The sequence below is a fragment of the Saimiri boliviensis genome, chromosome 1 (assembly GCF_048565385.1).
Source record: "Saimiri boliviensis isolate mSaiBol1 chromosome 1, mSaiBol1.pri, whole genome shotgun sequence".
NCBI classification, from domain to species: Eukaryota; Metazoa; Chordata; class Mammalia; order Primates; family Cebidae; genus Saimiri; species Saimiri boliviensis.
In genome coordinates, this window is record NC_133449.1 from 76,891,590 (window position 1) to 76,912,347 (window position 20,758).

The 20,758-nt window shown below is 39.8% G+C and overlaps 1 protein-coding gene across 7 annotated transcripts in view; it reads right to left on the reverse strand.

Annotated features, from left to right (window-relative positions):
• The window catches only part of SANBR (SANT and BTB domain regulator of CSR), an 87,400-nt gene that overhangs the window by 48,458 nt on the left and 18,184 nt on the right, over window positions 1-20,758 (reverse strand). For all 7 annotated transcript variants that reach the window (XR_005577717.2, XR_012517720.1, XR_012517722.1 and 4 more), the window contains 4 exons: window positions 16,843-16,929; window positions 16,622-16,732; window positions 12,265-12,388; window positions 7,078-7,230 (listed from right to left, as the gene is read on the reverse strand). Coding sequence is in view for 4 of the 7 variants with exons in the window: in XM_074399491.1 (XP_074255592.1) it covers window positions 7,078-7,230; window positions 12,265-12,388; window positions 16,622-16,732; window positions 16,843-16,929 (475 nt within the window). In the remaining 3 variants the exon portion in view is untranslated. The remainder of the gene's footprint in view (window positions 1-7,077; window positions 7,231-12,264; window positions 12,389-16,621; window positions 16,733-16,842; window positions 16,930-20,758) is intronic.

The window sequence follows — 20,758 nt, forward strand, 5'->3', positions numbered from 1 at the left end:
TGGGAGTGTGCACGTGTCCAGGAATTTATCTATTTCTTCCAGATTTACTGGTTTATGTGCATAGAGTTGTTTGTAGTAATCTCTGATGGTAGTTTGAATTTCTGAGGAATTGGTGGTGATCTCCCCTTTATTGTTTTTTATTGCATCTATTTGATCCTTCTCTCCTTTCTTTTTTATTAGTCTAGCTAGCAGTCTATTTTGTTGATCTTTTCAAAAAACCAGCTCCTGGATTTATTGATTTTTTGAAGTGTTTTTTGTGTCTCTATCTCCCTCAGTTCTGCTCTGATCTTAGTTATTTCTTGTTTTCTGCTTTTTTTTTTTTATCTTGCTCTTCTAGCTCTTTCAATTTTGATCATAGTTATTTCCTGTCTTCTGCTTTTTTGATCTTGCTCCTCTAGCTCTTTCAATTTTGATGATAGGGTATCGATTTTAGATCTTTCCTTGTTTCTCATGTGGGCATTTATTGCTATAAATTTCCCTTTAGACACTGCTTTAAATGTGTCCCATAGATTCTGGTACATTGCGTCTTCATTCTATTTGCGAAGAACATTTTTATGTTCTTCATTTTATGTTCTGCCTTCATTTCATTGTTTATCAATTCGTCATTCAGGAGTAAGTTGTTCAGTTTCCATGTGATTGTGTGGTTTTGAGTGCTTTTCTTAATCCTGAGTTCTAATTTGATTGCACTGTGGTCTGAGAGACTGTTATGATTTTCATTCTTTTGCATTTGCTGAGGAGTTATTTACTTCCAATTATGTGGTCAATTTTAGCCTAAGTGCAATGTGGTGCTGAGAAGAATGTGTATTCTGTGGATTTGGGGTGGAGTGTTCTGTAAATGTGTATTTGGTCTGCTTGGTCTAGATCTGCATTCAAGTCCTTGATATCCTTGTTGACTTTCTGTCTCGTTGATCTGTCCAATATTGTCAGTGCAGTTAAAGTCTCCCACTATTATTGTGCAGGAGTCTATCTCTTTGTAGGTCATTTAGAACTTGCTTTATGTATCTGGGTGCTCCTGCATTGGGTGCATATATATTTAGGACAGTTAGCTCTTCTTGCATTGATCCTTTTACTATTATGTAATGCCCTTCTTTGTCTCTTGATTTTTGTTGGTTTAAAGTCCATTTTATCACAGACTAGGATTGCCACCCCTCCTTTTTTGGCTCTCCATTTGCTTGGTAAATCTTCTTCCATCCCTTTATTTTGAGTCTATGTGAGTCTTTGCATGTGAGATGGGTCTCCTCAATACAGCACACCGATGGGTCTTGACTTTTTACCCAGTTTGCCAGTCTGTGTCTTGATTGGGGCATTTAGGCCATTTACATTCAACGTTAATATTGTTATGTTTGAATTTGATCCTGCCATTTTGTTACTGGCTGGTTGTTTTGTCTATTAGTTGACACAATTTCTTCATCATCTTATTGTTCTTTACCATTTGGTACATTTTTGCAGTGGCTGATACTAGTGGCTCCTTTCCATGTTTGGTACTTCCTTCAGGAGCTCTTGTAAGGCAGGTCTTGTAGTGACAAATTTCTCAGCAATTGCTTGTCCGTAAAGGATTTATTTCTCTTCACTTGTGAAGCTTAGTTTGGCCAGATGAAATTCTGGGTTGAAAGTTCTTTTCTTTAAGGATGTTGAATATTGGCATCCCTTCTAGCTTGTAGGGTTTCTGTCGAGAGAGCTGCTGTGAGTCTGATGGTCTTTCCTTCGTGGGTGACTCGACCTTTCTCTCTGGCTGCCCTTAGGATTTTTTCCTTCATTTCAACCTTAGTGAATCTGATGATTATGTGCCTTGGGGTTGCTCTTCTTGAGCATCTTTGTGGTGTTCTCTGTATTTCCTGGATTTGAATGTTGGCCTGCCTTGTTAGGTTGGGGAAGTTCTCTTGGATAATACCCTGAATTGTGTTTCCCAGCTTGGATTCATTCTCCCCATCACATTTCAGGTATGTCTATCAAGGGTGGATTAGGTCGTTTCACATAATCCCATAGTTCTTGGAGGCTTTGTCCATTTCCTTTCACTCTTTTTCTCTAATCTTGTCTTCTCATTTTATTTCATTGATTTATCTTCAAATCTCTGATATGCTTTCTTCTGCTTGATCGATTCAGCTGTTGAAACTTGTGTATGCCTCGCGAAGTTCTTGTGCTGTGTTTTTCAGCTCCATCAAGTCATTTATACTCTTCTCTAAGCTGGTTATTCTAGTTAGCATTTCACCTAACATTTTTTCAAGGTTCTTAGTTTCTTTGCATTGGGTTAGAACATGGTCTTTTAACTCAGAGAAGTTTATTACCCACCTTCTGAAGCCTGCTTCTGTCAATTTGTCACACTCATTCTGTCTTATTTTATTCCCTTGATGGTGAAGAGTTGTGATCCCTTGGAGGAGAAAATGTGTTCTGGTCTTTGATGGTTTCATCTTTTTTGTGCTGGTTTCTTCCCATCTTGGTGGATTTATTTCGCTTTGATCTTTGAAGCTGGTGATTTTGGGAGCAATCTCTGAGTGGACTTCCTTTCTGTTGAGGTTGGAGCTTTATCTTTTTTGGCCTGTAGAGGTGCTGCTGGGCTGCCTTGGATTCAGTCAGGCTGCTGGGTGGGTGGTCTCCCCCTGGAGTTTGTTTATGCATGTGAGATTAGCCCCACCTTCCCAACGGCTCTCTCCTTTCTCTCCTTCCCCGAGCTCAATCTTCCTGGCTGGGGTCAAACTGGTGTATTTGCTGTGAAGCTCTCTAGTGCACTGGCTTCAGTTTGAGTTTTGTGGGGGTAAGGCCTACCAGGCCTTATGGCCTGTTTCCCTGCTTTCAACTCTGCCTCTTTCTGTGGGACAGGTAGTTCTGTCCTGCTGGCATTAGTCCAAATTTCCACCTAGGTCCCTGCTGACAACCTAAGGCACCAGGCGGGAGCTGTTACTCAGATTTGAATTGACAACCCACAGTGCCCCTCAGTCCTGCGGGGCTCTCACAGACTGTGGGTTGCAAGAGAGATGAGGGAAACCCAGGATCCGAATTGGAGCACTGAGGCAGGTGAAGTCCCTGACCCTCTGAGCCAGATACATGTTCCAGGTGGGGATGCACCCTGCCCTGTCTCAGTTCACCCTCCTTGGGCTGCTCTTGTCCAGCTTTGGCTTTGGCTCACCTTCCCTGGGTTATTTTCAGTGACCTACTAGTTCCACCAAAACAAACCTGGAACCTTGCTTGGAATCCCGAAGTCCTCTAGCCCTCTGGTCTCATTCACTGGGTGCTGCATTCTGGTGTTGCCTCCTCTTGGCCATCTTGGTGCACTACCACCACCTCAACAATAAATTTTCTAACTAATCAAATTTGATAACTGATTGCAAATATAACAAAACTAATCCAGTTTAAATTCCATGATCCTTGGGAGGCCGAGGCGGGTGGATCACGAGGTCAAGAGATCGAGACCAGCCTGGTCAACATGGTGAAACCCCGTCTCTACTAAAAATACAAAAAATTAGCTGGGCATGGTGGTGTGTGCCTGTAATCCCAGCTACTCAGGAGGCTGAGGCAGGAGAATTGCCTGAACCCAGGAGGCGGAGGTTGCGGTGAGCCGAGATCGTGCCATTGCACTCCAGCCTGGGTTAACAAGAGCGAAACTCCATCTCAAAAAAAAAAAAAATAAAAAAAAATAAATTCCATGATCCGTTATTCAGTAACATTCATGCCAATATCCCAAATTCCTTTCCCCTACATTTCATCATCCTCATCTGGCAAAATCCTAATTCTAGATGAATTTAACTACCCATTTTTTCTCTGCCTGTACTCATGCAGCCAAGGGTTACTGGTGAGAGTGATCTAAACAGGTATGTTGAATTATATTGTGACCATATGATGGCCAATCTTCAGTGAGCTCTCAAACTTCCCAGCAATATACATTTTCTCTGGAAAATTCATTCTCCTGTTTTTCAAAATACTATTTCCAACCTTCCATACTTCCCCTTATTCTTAGTGTATGGCTTCATCTTCTACTTTATAGAGAACAGAAAAAGCATTGGATTGGCGTAAGTTGTCATGTAAATGACAAAAATACAATTCTACTAATATCTACAACCATTCTACTGTTTTCTCCTATTATAATAGAAGAGCTGTCCTTCCTCCTGTCAAAGCTAACACCACCTTATGTGCTTTAGGATTCCACCCTACCCTGCCTTCCCACCTTATACCATCAACTCTCCTTCTCAAAGGATCCTTCCCATAGACTTTTAAAATGTTCTCTTGTATCAAAACAGAAACATCAAGGCCAGACATGGTGGTTCATGCCTGTAATCCCAGCACTTTGGGAGGCCCAGATGGATGAGTCACTTGAGGTCAGGAGTTCAAGACCAGCCTGGCCAACATGGTGAGACTCTGTCTTTACTAAAACTACAAAAATTAGCCAGGCATGGTGGCACGCACCTGTAATCCCAGCTCCGGAGGCTGAGGCAGGAGGATCGTTTGAGCCTGGGAGGCAGAGGTTGCCGTGGGCCAAGATCATGCCACTGCATTCCAGTCTGGACAACAGTGAGACTCCTCAAACAAACAAACAAAAAACAACCCCAGAAACACTAAACAAATATTCATAACCTAAATTACTAATCTATCTCTTTCCTTTCTCACATTTCCCAAAAGATTTGTCATTTATACTGATCCCATTTGTTAATCTCTCAATCACTTCTCAACCCATACAAACCTGGCTTCTGGATCTAACACTCCACCAAAACAGCTCTTCATACCTATGAATTCCCTGTCACTAAGACCAAATGACATAGTTCTTTCATTATTTTATTTGACCTCTTAGCAGTATTAGGTACCACAGTCCAATCTTTCTTTAATATTTCTCCCTCAACTTTCATGGCAACATCCTCAATTTTCCTCCCATTATTCTGGCTGCTCCTGACCATTCTCCTTTGCAGGCTCATGCTGCTTCATCCAACTATTAGCTGTAGGTTCCCTCTGCTCTTCATATGCTCACCTATTTCTGCTGGTTTAAACTATCAACTATTGCAAGAAAACTTATGAGTTACTGTCTCCAGCCTACCCACTTCTCTGAGCCCCCAAACTAATAAATCTAACTGCCTTTGCCTGGTTATCTCAGAAAGCACCTCAAACTCAAAATGCCCAAAACAGAACTCATAAGTCTCTCTCCAAACCTGATTTCAATCTGCTGCTTCCTCTTCAGTGAATAGCACCACTAGCTATCCAGTAGCACCAGCAAGAAACCGAGTCATCCTTCCCTTTCTCCCTCTGTAATACAATCTGTCAGGTAATTTCAGTTTTATCTCTTAAATGTTAAATTCATCCACTTCTCCTCATCTTCACTACTCTAGTCCAAGCTACTGTCATCTCTCTCTAAGACTACTATGATAGTTTCCTTTTGTACGTGATTCCATTGACTACCCCTCAAGTATGCATTCTCCATACTGCAACTGATATTTTCAAAACTTGAGATAAAGAAAAACTCGAACATGGCTTATGAGGTCCTGCTCCTCCATGGCCTGACACCTATCTACCTCTCCAGCCTTGTCTTGAACTATGCATGTTTTATACAACAGCCTCAGGCTCTTTCAGTCTTTTACTCAGTATGCTCCTTCTGACCTTGCTGTTCTGACTAGGATGCTCTTTCCTTTCCTCTTCACCTCACATACTCCTATGAATCCTTCAGATCTCAACCTAATGCCAACTCCTTTGAGGCTTTACTTGACTTCTATGGCTGAATTATACCAGCCTATTCCAGACATTTATGGCCCTGTATCTGTCTTCAAACATTTCTTAGTGTCCTTTTTTTCCTTTTGGTATTACTGCCTCAGCTCTAAGTTCCATAAAGTCATAAATGATCCAGTTTTACATGCTATCATCTGCCTTACACACTGTATGGCATATCTTTGGTGCTTTATAAATATTTTTCGTATGGATGATGATAAAGAGCTTTAGATTCCTTTCATCCACACATGACATTTAATTACATAACATTTTCAAAAGTGTTCAATATTAGAGACTCTAACTTATAGCAATACTCACACATTGCACCAAGATATATGTGCAAGGATATCCATTGCAGCACAGTAATACCATCAGTCTAGAAACCACCTAAATAGTTCATTACTAGGAGAAGGGTTAAACTGTGATATATACACTGCTTGGAATATTATACAGCAGTTAGATAAAATGGCACATAGATACCCTAGTTTGCCTTTGAGTAAAAAAGGCAAATTACAGATTATTATTAGTATGATCTCATTTCCAATTAAAAAAAGTCGGCCGGGCACGGTGGCTCACGCCTGTAATTCCAGCACTTTGGGAGGCCGAGTCAGGCAGATCACAAGGTCAAGAGATGAAGACCATCCTGGTCAACACGGTGAAACCCTGTCTCCACTGAAAATACAAAAAATCAGCTGGGCATGGTGGCATGTGCCTGTAATCCCAGCTACTCAGGAGGCTGAGGCAGGAGAATTGCCTGAACTCAGGAGGCAGAGGTTGCGGTGAGCTGAGATCGCGCCATTGCACTCCAGCCTGGGTAACAAGAGCGAAACTTCGTCTCAAAAAAAAAAAAAAAAAAAGTCATTATATAAGGCTGGGTGTGATGGGTCACACCCATAATCCCAGCACTCTGAGAGGCCAAAGCAGGGAGATCACTTGAGCTCATGAGTTCAAGACCAGCCTGGGCAACATGGCAAAAACTCACCTCTACAAAAAATAGAAAAAATTAGCTGGGTAGGGTGGCATGTGCCTGTAGTCCCAACTACTTGGAAGGCTGAGGTGGGAGGATTGTTTGAGCCTGGGAGGCAGAGGCTGGAGTGAGTGAAGATGGTGCCACTGCACTCCAGCCTGTGCGACAGAGTGAGAACCTATCTCAAAAAAAAAAACCTCCAAAAAACAAAAAAACATATCTAATTTGTGCCAGAAAGGTACAAAAGAAGGTCTGAAAGGAAATAATTAACAGTGATTATCTCTGAGATGGAAATCGGGAGTGCTGTGAAAAGGAACTTCTTCTTCCTATACTTATTTATGTATTGTTTGAAGTGTTTTATACATTAATGTATTACTGTTATACTTTAAAAAAACTGTAGCTACAGAAGGGCAACATTCAAAATTCACCTTTGTAAGCTGAGTAGGATCAAACCGAAGAACCTTTTGGTTACAGCAGGGATAAATTCCAGTGCCAACAGTATTCACTGAACTTGCTGCAGAAGGATAAACCACTGTTTCTGAGTGGTACTGACAATGTGAAAATTCAATACAAAGAAAGGCCTGAATAAAGAAACAGATAAAATCAACTATTATTTCCACAACAAAATTATACATTTCAAAAATACTTAAGACCAAATATTATATGTTCCATTTATATGAAATATGCAGAAAAAGAGCCAATCTATACAGACACAAAGTAGATTAGTGGTTGCCAGGGGCTGGAGGTTATAATATAAAATAGCAGCAAATGGGCACAAGGGATCTTTTTGAGGTGATGGAAATGTGCTAAAATTGGATGACGGTGATGACTGTGCAACTCTAAATTTCCAAAAAAACCTGAATTACAAATTTAAAAAGAGTAAATTCTGAACACAACCTAACTTAAAAAATATAAAAAAATAAAATGAGTAAATTTTATGGTGTGTAATTCTACCTGAATAAAACTATTAGACAGCAAAAAATGAAATCCCCTTAAGCAAATTTCAGATGAATTAAACTGATCTTGATATACATTCAATTTTATAATCAGACAATCATCTCATGTTTTCCAAAGAAAAATTAAATTTTGCTTCATTTGGTTACTCCTTGATGCATTTTTTTTTTTGAGACAGAGTCTCGCTCTGTTGCCCAGACTGGAGTGAAGTGGCGCTATCTTGGCTCACTGCACTCTGCCTCCTGGGTTGAAGTGATTCTCCTGCCTCAGTCTCCAAAGTAGCTGGGATTACAGGTGCCCACCATCATATCCGGCTAGTATTTTTAGTAGAGACAGGGTTTTGCCATGTTGGTCAGACTGGTCTTAAATTCCTGACCTCAGGTGATCTGCCCACCTCAGCCTCCCAAAGTTCTGGGATTACAAGCGTGAGCCACTATGCCTGGCCCCTTGATACATTTTTAAGGTAAATATTTAGCATCAATATTAATAAAAACTATGACATAACTTTGAATCATTGGCTTTGAAAACTTTTGACAAAAGGTTATCAAAGTTTAATAATAAAATTAACTGTCAGGTTTCAAATGTTTATAAGTTGGAAAAATAGGGCCAGGTGCGATGGTACACACCTGTCACTCCAGCTACTAGGGGGGCTGAGGTAGAAGGATTGCTTAAACCTAGGAAATCAAGGCCAGCTTGGGCAACATAGCAAGATTCCATCTCAGGAAAAAATAAAAAGAATGAAAGAACTGGTGCAAGCACTGTCTAAGGAGTTTCAGTGGACACAGGTGCTGCTTGTGATGGGAAAAACCACTGGGCTAGGCAGTAGACACAGGTAGTGCCACCAGCTCTGAGAAAAGGTTAGTTGGGATGAATCTGAGTCCCAAGAGTTGGTTTGGAAAAGGGAAACTGAGGCTCTGAGTGGTGAGATTATTGGATTCAGAGATACTACGGGGCTCTGAAGGTTGGATTCTGTTTGCCTTCTGGGGTAGGGAGAGCATCCTTGAATAGATGATACCTTACTCAGACCTAGAGGGGACAAGACTTTTGGGCCTGCACAGGGGGCACCATTGGTGGATGATAATGTTGGGCTTTGAAGGCAGGAGATCTTGAGAAAGTAAAACCATTTTGTCTTGAGAGAAAGGAAGTGAGTGTTGGGCTTTTTGTGTCATAATTGGGGGAGGCATTGAGAGGCCAATTCCATTAGCCAGTGGCAGGTACAAAGTTTGTAAGAAATACCACTATGCCAGGAGACTGGGGAAAAACCCCAGATGTCACTGTTTCTGGGTGGAAATCCTGTGTGAGTGGTAGTGGTGTATTCTAAGAAGTGGCAGTACTGCTGAATGATTAAGGGTAATCCCACAAGGCCTGGGGTGAAGAAATACCTAAATGGGTAATATCATTAATCCCTGTTGGATAGAGAACCAAAAGAGGTGAAAGAGTTATACCTTGGACTGCACTGGACTTTTGGGAGGTACCCTGACTGGTACTCTGACCACTTGTTTCTTTTGGGGGGCCTCTGAGATGGGATGAAAAGCTATAGCATTGCACCAGGTTGTTGAGAGAGTTCCTTACTGGGGGAGACTCTAAGAAGGTGAAATCCTGAAAAGGGTCCTGTCAGGGGAAGAGAGGGACTCTGAGTGAGGACCGGTTAAAAAAAAAAAAAAAAAAAAAAAGTTGGCTGGGTGCAGTGGCTCACACCTGTAATCCCAGTACTTCAGGAAGCCGAGGCAGGCAGATCACAAGGTCAAGAGATCGAGACCATCCTGGCCAACATGGTGAAACCCCATCTCTACTAAAAAATACAAAAATTAGCTGGGCATGGTGGCGCACGCCTGTAGTCCCAGCTACTCAGGAAGCTGAGGCAGGAGAATTGCTTGAACCCGGGAAGTGGAAGTTGCAATGAGCTGAGATCATGCCACTGCACTCCAGCCTAGCACCTGGCGACAGAACAAGACTCTGTCTCAAAAACAAACAAAAAAAACAAGTTAGTAAAATAATTCAAGTAAAAACACAACGTTAACAATTGTAAGCACTGATTTTTTTTTTCTATTATTATGATGTACTGAAGTGGCTGTGATCTCATAAGCACTGATCTTTAACATAAATGCATTTATAAAGTCTGTAATTCAGAATTTTTAGTTGTTAGTTTCAATTATGATATTCACATAATGGTTTTTGCTTATAAAAATTTAGGAGCCTATAAAAACTACGTGGTACATGTTCTCTTCTACACAATATTCTGTATGTAAACTATTTTATGGGTTTATGAGCTCTGTAGTAAATACTCAATATCACAAATCAATATTCAATTTGCTGAAAAGAAGAGGAAACTAATCTCTCAAAGTTTTTGCATTCTGACATGTTGAGCAAGTCAGATTTCAGAAGCTTGATATCCCTGCTTATAAGTTGTGAGGACAATTTGGTTGTGAGGAGGTCCTCTACATACCTATTAGATTAACAAAAAAACCCAAACCTGACAATATCAATTGCTACTGAGATATTACACAACAAGAACTCTCATATGTAGCTGGTAGGAATGAAAAATGGTTCTGGGACTCTGGAAAACTGTTAGCATGGTAAGTGTTAAAATACCATACAGACTAGCAATCCTGCTCTAGGTAATAAGGAGGACAGATGCAGTGGTTCATGCCTGTAATCCCAGCACTTTGGGAGGACGAGGCAGATGGATCACCTGAGGTCAGGAGTTCGAGACCAGCCTGGCTAACATGGTGAAACCTTATTTCTACTAAAAATACAAAAAATGAGCTTGGTGTGGTGGCACGCATCTGTAATCCCAGCTACTCAGGAGGCTGAGGCAGGAGAATCACTTGAATAGGGAGGCAGAGGTTGCAGTGAGCTGAGATTGCACCATTGTACTCCACCTTGGGCAATAAGAGCAAAACTCTGTCTCAAAAAGATAAAAAGGAGAGAAATAAACACATCCATGAGAAATAAAAACCTATGTTCACAGGAAAACCTGTATGAAAATGTTATAGCAGTTTTCTTCATAATGGTCCCACACTAGAACACTACAAACATCCTCCAAGTGGTGAATGTCTGAACACACGTGATACAGTCATACAACAGACTACTACTTAGCCATAAAAAAGAACAAACTAATTTATGAAACAACATGGATAGATTTTACATACATTTTTCGAAGTGAAAGAAGCTAGATTAAAAAAACTAAATGCTATATGATTCTATTTATATGACATTCTGGAAAAGGCAAAACCATAAATAAAGAAAACAGACCAGTGGTTGTCAGAGGCTAGGGTGGAAGAAAGAATTGACTAAAGAAAGAATTGACTAATTGACTATTTTAACAAGTGTTAAAAAGTGTTAAGAAGTGTTACATGCTTTGACTACAGAGGCAGTTACACAATTGTATGCATTGTCGAACCTCAAAAAAAAGGATGAATTTTACTGTATATAAATAATACTTCAACAAACCTTATAAAAATTGTGGGAACATATAACCCATTGAGTGGGCCTTAAGCAGTTTAAAATCCCACTCTGAAGATTCTGACAAGCTGTTCTTCCTTCCCTCTATTGAAAATCATTACCTAAGTGAGAGGGGAAAATTACTGGGGAGAGGAAAACTTCAGGGATTCAAAAGAAATTATATGTAGAAAACTGCATTTATACCTAAGATTAATTAGGAATGACTGTGACTTAGAAAAGCCTATTTATTCCATAAAAGGGTTTATTATAGGTTCCTACAAGCAGTAAGTTTTTTATGCTTTTACTATAGACATTTATAGAAGAAACTTTTTGGGAACAAAATTGTTATAACAACAAAGGCACATATCAATAGCATCCTATCTGCAAAGGTGCTTCTGAATTTCTAGAAATATATGGGACAACAGAGAAAATAGTTTGGCTGAAAACAAGTGAAGGCAATAAGGATTTTTTATTATTTTTTTCATTGAAAAACTGGATTTGATCAATTAAACCCTGTTACTTTTCTAAAAATTCAACAAGCCTTTGATTGTTTCAGGAATGGGAAAAAAATGAAGAAGAAACATGGCAAGAGAAATTAAGCCAGATGCAAGCAATGTTTACCAGCATCATTACTTTTGCCACTAGTTTTATTTATTTATTTATTTATTGAGACGGAATCTTGCTGTCACTTAGGCTGGAGTGAAGTGGCACGATCTTGGCTTATTACAACCTCCGCCTCCTGGGTTCAAGTGATTCTCCTGCCTCAGCCTCCAAGTAGCTGGGACTATAGGCGCCTACCACAATGCCCAGCTAATTTTTTGTATTTTTAGTAGAGATGGAGTTTCACCGTGTTAGCCAGGATTGTCTTGATGTCCTGATCTCGTGTATGCCTACCTTGGCCTCCCAAAGTGCTGGGATTACAGGATTGAGCCACCGCACCCAACTAGTTTTATTTGTTTTTAAGAGATGAGAGTCTCACTATGTTGACCAGGCTGGTCTTGAACTCCTGGGTTAAAGCAATCTGCCCACCCTAGCTAGCCTCTAAATGTGCTGGGATTACAGGCATTGAGCCACCATGCCCGAGTGCCACTAGTTTCTTTAAAAAGATGTTGGATATTGTCCAAACATGTTTAAACATATTAATTAAACAGCAGATATCACAAGAATCTTGCTCTCAATGTTTGTAGAGCAGGATATTAAAAAAAAAAAAATCTTACCTGATAACATCTTGAACAAGTCAGCCAATTGACTGTTCCCCACAATCGCCAGTATACATCTCTCCAAGATTTTAATTCTTCGAAAAGACTATTCAAATACTCATGAACATCCCACGTCTTATCTCTGGGGAAAGAGCCTCAATTTTACAAGCAAGTGATATAAACAATGTTTTATTTATTTATTTAATGATTATCTTTTTTGAGATGGAATTTTCCTCTTGTTGCCTAGGCTGGAGTGCAATGGCATGATTTCAGCTCACTGCAACCTCCACCTCCAGGATTCAAGCAATTCTCCTGCCTTAGCCTTCCAAGTAGCTGGGATTACAGGTGTGTGCCACCACGCCCGGCTAATTTTGTATTTTTCATAGAGATGGGATTTCACCATGTTAGTCAGGCTGGTCTCCTGACCTTAAGTGATCCACCTGCCTTGTGCTCTGAAAGTGCTGGAATACAAGTGTGAGCCACCGTGCCCAGCCTAAACAATTTGTTTTAAACAAATGTTTTTAAAGTTGTGGCTTATTTCCAAGAATATTCCCTAATGATGGCTATGATGTGGACTACACTGAAAGGTAGGTTAAATTTCATTTGGGAGTTTGTATATTTTGTGGACAACAGGAACAAGTATGAATGATTGAACACCAAATTATTTTGCAAAGCCAGATAAAGAATTGCAAATTAAATATAGTTGGAACAGGCCAACGTTTGGGAATTAGGCATATGTTAAATGGAAACTATTCTAACTGCCTATGTTATAAGACAAGTTACTACTTACTGGTAATTCTAAACATTAGAATCATTAATGTATTAGTACTTTATGTCACTAATGAATTACTAATAACGCTTCATTAATGTACTAGTATTTTGCACTATTTTCAAGTATTTTTTTTAGTAATTGAACAATACAGAATATACAATCAGGTTTTGGTAATACACATTTTTAAATTAAGTAACATAAATTTAAAAAATAGCAAAGGCTGAAAACCATATTTTCTATGGTCATATGCAACTCATTTTTTTTTTTTTTTTTTTTTTTGAGACAGTGTCTTACTCTGTCACCCAGCCTGGAGTGCAGTAGTGCAATTATCATAGCTCACCTGGCTTAAGTGATCCTCCTACCTCAGCCTCCTGAGTAGCTGGGATAACAGGCATGCGTCATCACACCTGGGTAATTTTTTTTTTCCCTGAGATGGAGTTTCGCTCTTTCGCCCAGGTTGGAGTGAGGTAGTGCGATCTCGGCTCACTGCAAACTCTGCCCCCTTGGGTTCAAGCGATTCCCCTGCCTCAGCCTCCCAAGTAGCTGAGACTACAGGTGCATGCCAACACGCATGGCTAATTTTTGTATTTTTAGTAGAGATGGGATTTCACCATGTTGGCCAGGCTGGTCCTGAACTCTTGACCTCAGGTAATCCACTTGCTTTAGCTTCCCAAAGTGCTGGGATTGCAGGCATGAGCCACTGGGCCTGGCCTACATCTGGCTAATTTAAAACATTTTTTTTTTGTAGAGATGGGGTCTCACTATGTTGCCCAGGCTGGTCTTAAACTCCTGCCCTTAAGCAATCCTCCTGACTCAGCCTCCCAAACTGCTGGGATTACAGACCTGATTCTAAGTCTTTATTTTAATCTTTTTCTAACTTTTTCTGGTTTTCTGCCTAGCTCAACAAATAAAACATCATGATGTTATTCCAACTTACATGGGCACATACATGGGCACATTTGTCTTAAAAGTAATATGTATATATCTGCCAGGAATGGTAGCTCACACCTGTAACCTTAGCAGTTTGAGCAGTTAAGTGGGAGGATCATTTGAGACTTGAGGCCAGGAGTTGAAGACCAACCTTGGCAACACAGTGAAACCATGTGCACCTGTGCACACGCGAACACATATGTACACACACGCACACGCACGCGCACGCACGCACACACACACACACACACACACACACACACACACAAACTGTAAGGTTGCCAGATGTGGTAGCGTGCAGCCATGGTCCTAGCTTAGGAGGCTGATGTGGGAGGATTGCTTGAGAGCCCAGGAGTTCAAGGCTGCAGTGAGCTATGATCACACCTCTGTACTCCACCCTAAGCAACCCAGAGAGACTGTGAGCTAAGAAAAAAATTATACATCAACTGCTGACTTGTAAGAAAGTACTTTGAATAAAACATCAAAAATGGATGTTGAAGTTAATATCAATTACTTTTTTCACATACTACTAATAGGTATTGTCAGAATGGAAGTAATTTTCTAAAGGTAAATCAAGTCTCAAGACAAAAGCAAAATAAAATTCCATAAAATACTTATAATAACTAATAAAAATTCCTTGATTACTATACTGAAAGAAAAAGGAAATATTTCAAAGTTGACTGTAGTATTTTTTTTTTTTTTTGAGACAAAGTCTTGTTCTTGTCACCCAGGCTGGAGTGCAGTGGTGCAATCTCAGCTCACTGCCACCTCTACCTCTCAGATTCAAGCAGTTCTCCTGCCTCAGCCTCCTGAGTAGCTGGGACTACAGGCGTGTGCCACCAGGCCTGGCTAATTTTTTGTATTTTTACTAGAGACAGGGTTTCACTGTGTTAGCCAGAATGGTCTCGATATCCTGACCTTGTGATCCGCTCACTTCAGCCTCCCAAAGAGTTGGGATTACAGGTGTGATCCACTGTGCCTGGCCAACTGTACTATTAATACTAGAGCCAAAGTAAGTGCTGTTTTATATTTTTGTGTTAATGTTTAAAATATGAAATTTGCCGGGCACAAATAAATATGTGTGTGTGTAAATATATGTATATGAAATTTAACATTTGTAGGTTTTCTTTCATAAAAATATGTGCTATAAATTTGTAATACAGAAAAAAGAACAAAAAGTACTAAAATCATCTGTAATACTATCACTGAAAGGTAACACCACAGTTAACAGTTTAGTGAACATCTATTATTTTAACCACTAACAACTTTTATGTATGTATATACTCTTTTATAACTTTGTTTTTAAGAAACAAGGTCTTGCTCTGTAGTCCAGACTTCAGTTCAGTGGCATGATCCTAGCCTTGCAACCTCAAACTCCTGGGATCAAATGATCCTCTTGCCTCAGTCTCCAAGCTAGGACTACAGATGTGTGCCACCATGCTCAGCTAATTTTTTAACTGTTTGTAGAGACAGGGTCTGGCTATGTTGCCCAGGCTGGTCTCAAACTCCTGGCATCAAATAATCCTCTCACCTCAGCCTTCCAAAATGCTGAGAATACATGCAAGAAGATCTCTTGCACCCAGGAGTTCAAGGCTGTGGTGAGCTATGATCACACCACTGCATTTCAGCCTGAATGATACTGGATGAAGGATGTTGTCAAATACAAATTTTAAAGTTTCTGCTTTTCTGAGACATTATACCAAGTTACAACACCCACCCTCAACTCAGAATGAGAACTTGTTTTGAACATAAAGAGAAAAATGAATGTATGTATGTATGCATGTATTTTGAGATGGAGTTTCAATCTTGTTGCCCAGGCTGGAGTGCAATGTCATGATCTTGGCTCACTGCAACCTCTGCTCCCAGATTCAAGTGATTCTCCTGCCTCAACCTCCCAAGTAGCTGGGATTACAGGTGCGCACCACCATGCCCAGCTAATTTTTATTTTATTTTTTCTGAGACAGAGCCCTGCTCTATCACCAGGCTGGAAGTGCAATGGCACAATCTCAGTTCATTGCAACCTCTGCATCTCAGGTTCAAGCAATTCCCCTGCCTCAGCCTCCCGAGTAGAGCTGGGACTACAGGCACGCACCACCATGCCCAGCTAATTTTTTGTATTTAGTAGAGATGGGGTTTCATCATGTTGGTCAGGCTGGTCTCAAACTCCTCACCTCAGGTGATGCACCTGCCTTGGCCTCCCACAGTGCTGGGATTACAGGTGTGAGCCACCACGCCTGGCCTATGTATTAACGAAATACTATTAAAGTATGAAGAACAAATAGATGACAGAAAATCCAACGTTAAAGACAACTTTCCTCACTCACCAAAATTTACCTGAAAGTAAATTTAGTTCTCTTGTAAAATTCAGTATAACATTTGTACAGATAACTAAAATCTGTTAGTGAAAAGAAAGCATTTTAATGGCACTGACCAGAATATCTTTCAAGATTAATATACAAAAATTTTTATCATTTTAATGTTTAAAACATTATGAAATTTACCCAGTAAATAGAATGTACTGACAACTATCTTGTTTTGAAAGTAGTTTTTCTAAATGAAAGCTGGATTACATGCAGAAAAGATGTTATCCCATTTCTTATAAAAGTAGTTACATTTTAATAAATATGCTAGAAATTCACATTAAAAAAAATCTGTATTTTATCTTCACGACACCTTATGTGAATATAGACAATATTTCCATGTCGATCCACATTGATTTTTCCAGGAATACAAGGAATTCTTCTTTCTGTTTCTTTTGTTAAAAGTTTCTTACACAAACAGCATCTATAAACAAAGAAGATACAAAAAACATCCAGGAAGAATGTAAATGTAGTAAATTAAAGAATATAGCTGCATTATAAAGCATACCAAAAAAAAAAAACACATTACCATACCTATACAATGTTGCTGCATTACTGCGAGAATCTGGATTCAAGTACTCAGGATCAAACAGTCTTTCAATCTTCTTACAAAAAAGTTTGCTATTAACAACAAATGACCAAAATATTAATTTTCTACATTTACTTTATAGTGATGAAAATAAACTAAGATTCATAAATCCTTAGTGGCGCTCTTTGGGAGTCTGTAATAGATTTTTAGTGTTCTAAGTAATAAACTTATCATTTATTTTATTTTATTTTATTTATTTATTTTTTTTGAGACGGAGTTTTGCTCTTGTTACCCAGGCTGGAGTGCAATGGCGCGATCTCGGCTCACCGCAACCTCCACCTCCTAGGTTCAGGCAATTCTCCTGCCTCAGCCTCCTGAGTAGCTGGGATTACAGGCACGTGCCACCATGCACAGCTAATTTTTTTGTATTTTTAGTAGAGACGGGGTTTCACCATGTTGACCAGGATGGTCTCGATCTTTCGACCTCGTGATCCACCCGCCTCAGCCTCCCAAAGTGCTGGGATTACAGGCTTGAGCGACTGCGCCCAGCCAACAGAAGAAGAATCATTTATTTTCTCATAAAAAATAAGATTGATAAATAGCTATCTTTAGATATCTTTTAAATTGCATTTTATTTTATTTTTTTAGAGACAGGGTCTTGCTCTATCACCCAGGCTGGAGTGCAGTGGTGCTTCAGCCTCCAGAGCCTCAAACTCCTGGGCTCAGGCAATCTCCCACATCAGCCTCCCAAATAGCTAGGACAACAAGTGTGTGCCACCACACTCAGCTAATTAAAAAAAAAAAAAAGGCTCTAGAGATGGGGGTTGGCCATATTGCCCAGGCTGGTCTCAGACTCCTGGCCTTCAAGTAATCCTCCTGCTTTGGCCTCCCAAAGTGCTAGGATTATAGGTTTGAGCCACCTTGCCCGACCTCTTTTAGTCCTTTGTTACTGGAATATCCAAGATTAAAGATTTTGAGAATTTAACAACCCAAACCTACCAGTAACTAGGTATATGATCTTTAGCAACTTATTTAACCTCTTTGAACCTTATTTTCTCAACTATAAAGTGTGGTTAGTATATCCAATCTCATAAAATTTTATGAGGGTTAAGTGATGTTTTTAAGGGGTACCAAATATAGTTTTAACCATTCAATAAACATTGTGCATAATATAACTGAACTTGAGTCTTCAAAGTATGTCTTTAATTCCAAATGTATCTCCTACCTGTCTCCATTTTGCCTTGTGTAAGGTCTTCTGCTATTAAAAGCCAAATCTGGATTTATAATTCCATTCCTGTTTTCAGTTATTTAGTTCTTGGATAATTCCTCCCTGTCTTGTTCCCTTTAAGGATTAAATTATTGAATAATCCTCTGCATTATTAATTAATTCCTAATGGATCATTCTGATCAGCATATACACATACTCTAGTATCTCCCTTCTTTAAAAAAAAAAAAAAGTTCTCTCTTGAGGCTACCTATCCCTAATAGCTACTACCAATTTTTTTTTTTTTTTTTTTTTTTTTGAGACGGAGTTTCGCTCTTGTTACCCAGGCTGGAGTGCAATGGCGCGATCTCGGCTCACCGCAACCTCCGCCTCCTGGGTTCAGGCAATTCTCCTGCCTCAGCCTCCTGAGTAGCTGGGATTACAGGCACGAGCCACCACGCCCAGCTCGTTTTTTTGTATTTTTAGTAGAGACGGGGTTTCACCATGTTGACCAGGATGGTCTCGATCTCTCGACCTCGTGATCCACCCGCCTCGGCCTCCCAAAGTGCTGGGATTACAGGCTTGAGCCACTGCGCCCGGCCCGCTACTACCAATTTTTTTCAGCAATCATTCAAAGTAAAACACTTGGAAAAAAGTTTTCTAAATCCATTTGGTCATATTTCTATCCCCACCTTACTCTACGTGATAGCAGGATTTCACACATTTGGTCACTTAAACATATCTTCCTTTGGAGACCTTCTTTCCTTCTGCCTTCCTTCTACTTCACTTGCTCCTCCTTCTCAGGCTCTTACTGGCCACTTCTCCTCTGTTGAATCTCTAAATACTGGGTAGTCTTTATCAATACTATCTTGCTAACAATTAGAAAATAAAATAAATTAGAGTAGCATTCACAATGGCACCAACCAATTTTAAATACCCAGGAATAAATTTAATTTTAAAAAGAAGGTATGGTGACTCACACCTGTAATTCTAAAACTTTGGGAGGTCAAGGTGGGAGGATGAGTGAGCCCAGGAGTTGGAGGCTACAGTAAGCTATGACTGCCCCACCACACTCCAGCTTGGGTGACTGAGTGAGATCCTATCTCAAAAAATAAATTAAAATAAATAAGGAAAAATATCTCTACATTGAAAACTTTGTATAAGACACTAGTGAAATAAATTAAGGAGGATTCAAATTAATGGAAGGTTATACCATATTCATGGATTGAAAGACAGTATTATTAAAATGTTAAATCTTCCCAAATTGATCTACAGTTTACATTAATCCCAAATTCCAGCAGGTTTATACATTTGTGAGAAAGAGAAAATGGGCAAGCTGATTATCAAATTCATATAGAAATGCCAAGAACTCAATAGTCAAGACTACAGTCTTGAAGACAGGCAAAACTTGAGAATTTAAATTACCAGGTACCAAAAATTATTACAAGGCTGTCATAACTAAGACAGTGTGCTGACCAGGGATGGTGGCTCATGCCTGTAATCTCAGCACTTTGGGAGGGTGAAGAGGGCAGATCATCTGAGATCAGGAGTTCAAGACCAGCCTGGCCAGCATGGTGAAACCCCGTCTCTACTAAAAATACAAAAGTTAGCTGGGTGTAGTGGTGGGTGCCTATAATCCAAGCTATTTGGAAGGCTGAGGCAGAAGAATTGCATGAACCCGGGAGGCAGAGCGTACAGTGAGCCGTGATCACATGATTGCATTCCAGCCGGGGTGACAAGAGCTCTGTCTCAAAAAAAAAAACAAAAAACAAAACTCTGTGTCAAAAAAAAAAAAAAAAGTGTGCTACTGATACAAGGATAGACAAAAATCAATATAACAAAAAGGACAATTTGGAAACAGATCTCTCACAGACCTCACATATAGTAAAAGTGCCACTCCAATTCAGTGGGGGAAAGAATGTTCTTTTTAACATATGGTATTCTGTCAACCAGGTATCTATTTTGGAAAAAAAAAAAACAAAACCCTTGACCCCTATCTCATGATATACAAAAAAATTAATTCAAGATGAGTAACAGAAGAACATAGGACAATGTCTTTAGCACTTTTAGGGAGGCAAAGATTTACTGAACAGGACATACAAAAAATGTATGGTCTCTTGCTATGGAACTCCGATCCAGTTCCATGGTTTCAAATCCCATTTACTCATAAATTTCAATTTTAAGTCCTGACCTTTGACCTAAACTCCAGACTAAATATATCCAGTTATCCACCTGCCATCCCACCTGGATGTCCAAGAAGTATGTTAAACAATCTCAAAAAGACCTAAATCTGTCTCTTAATTTCCCTCACCCCATCCCTTCTCCCTCATTCCTTTCTCCATTAATAGCACTACCATCCACTTAGTTGCTCAGCTGAAAACCTAGTAACTATCCTGGAACCCTCTCTCTCTTCCCACATCATTACGTTAATGTATCTGTCAAATCTAATAACTGAATCCATCTACTTCTTTCCAGCTCTGTTGTTTCTACTCTAGTTCATTTCTCAACAGACTACTGCACCAGCTCTTAACAGGTCTGCTTGCCTCTTACATCCCTAAAGTCTATTCTCCACATAGCAACAAAAACGGTCTCTTAAAAACAAAACAGATCACATCACTCCCCTGCTTCCATTCATACATAAAGTATATCCTCTTTGCTATGACCTAAGTGGCCCCTAAATGATATAACCACTGCTGACCTCATTTCACACCACTCTT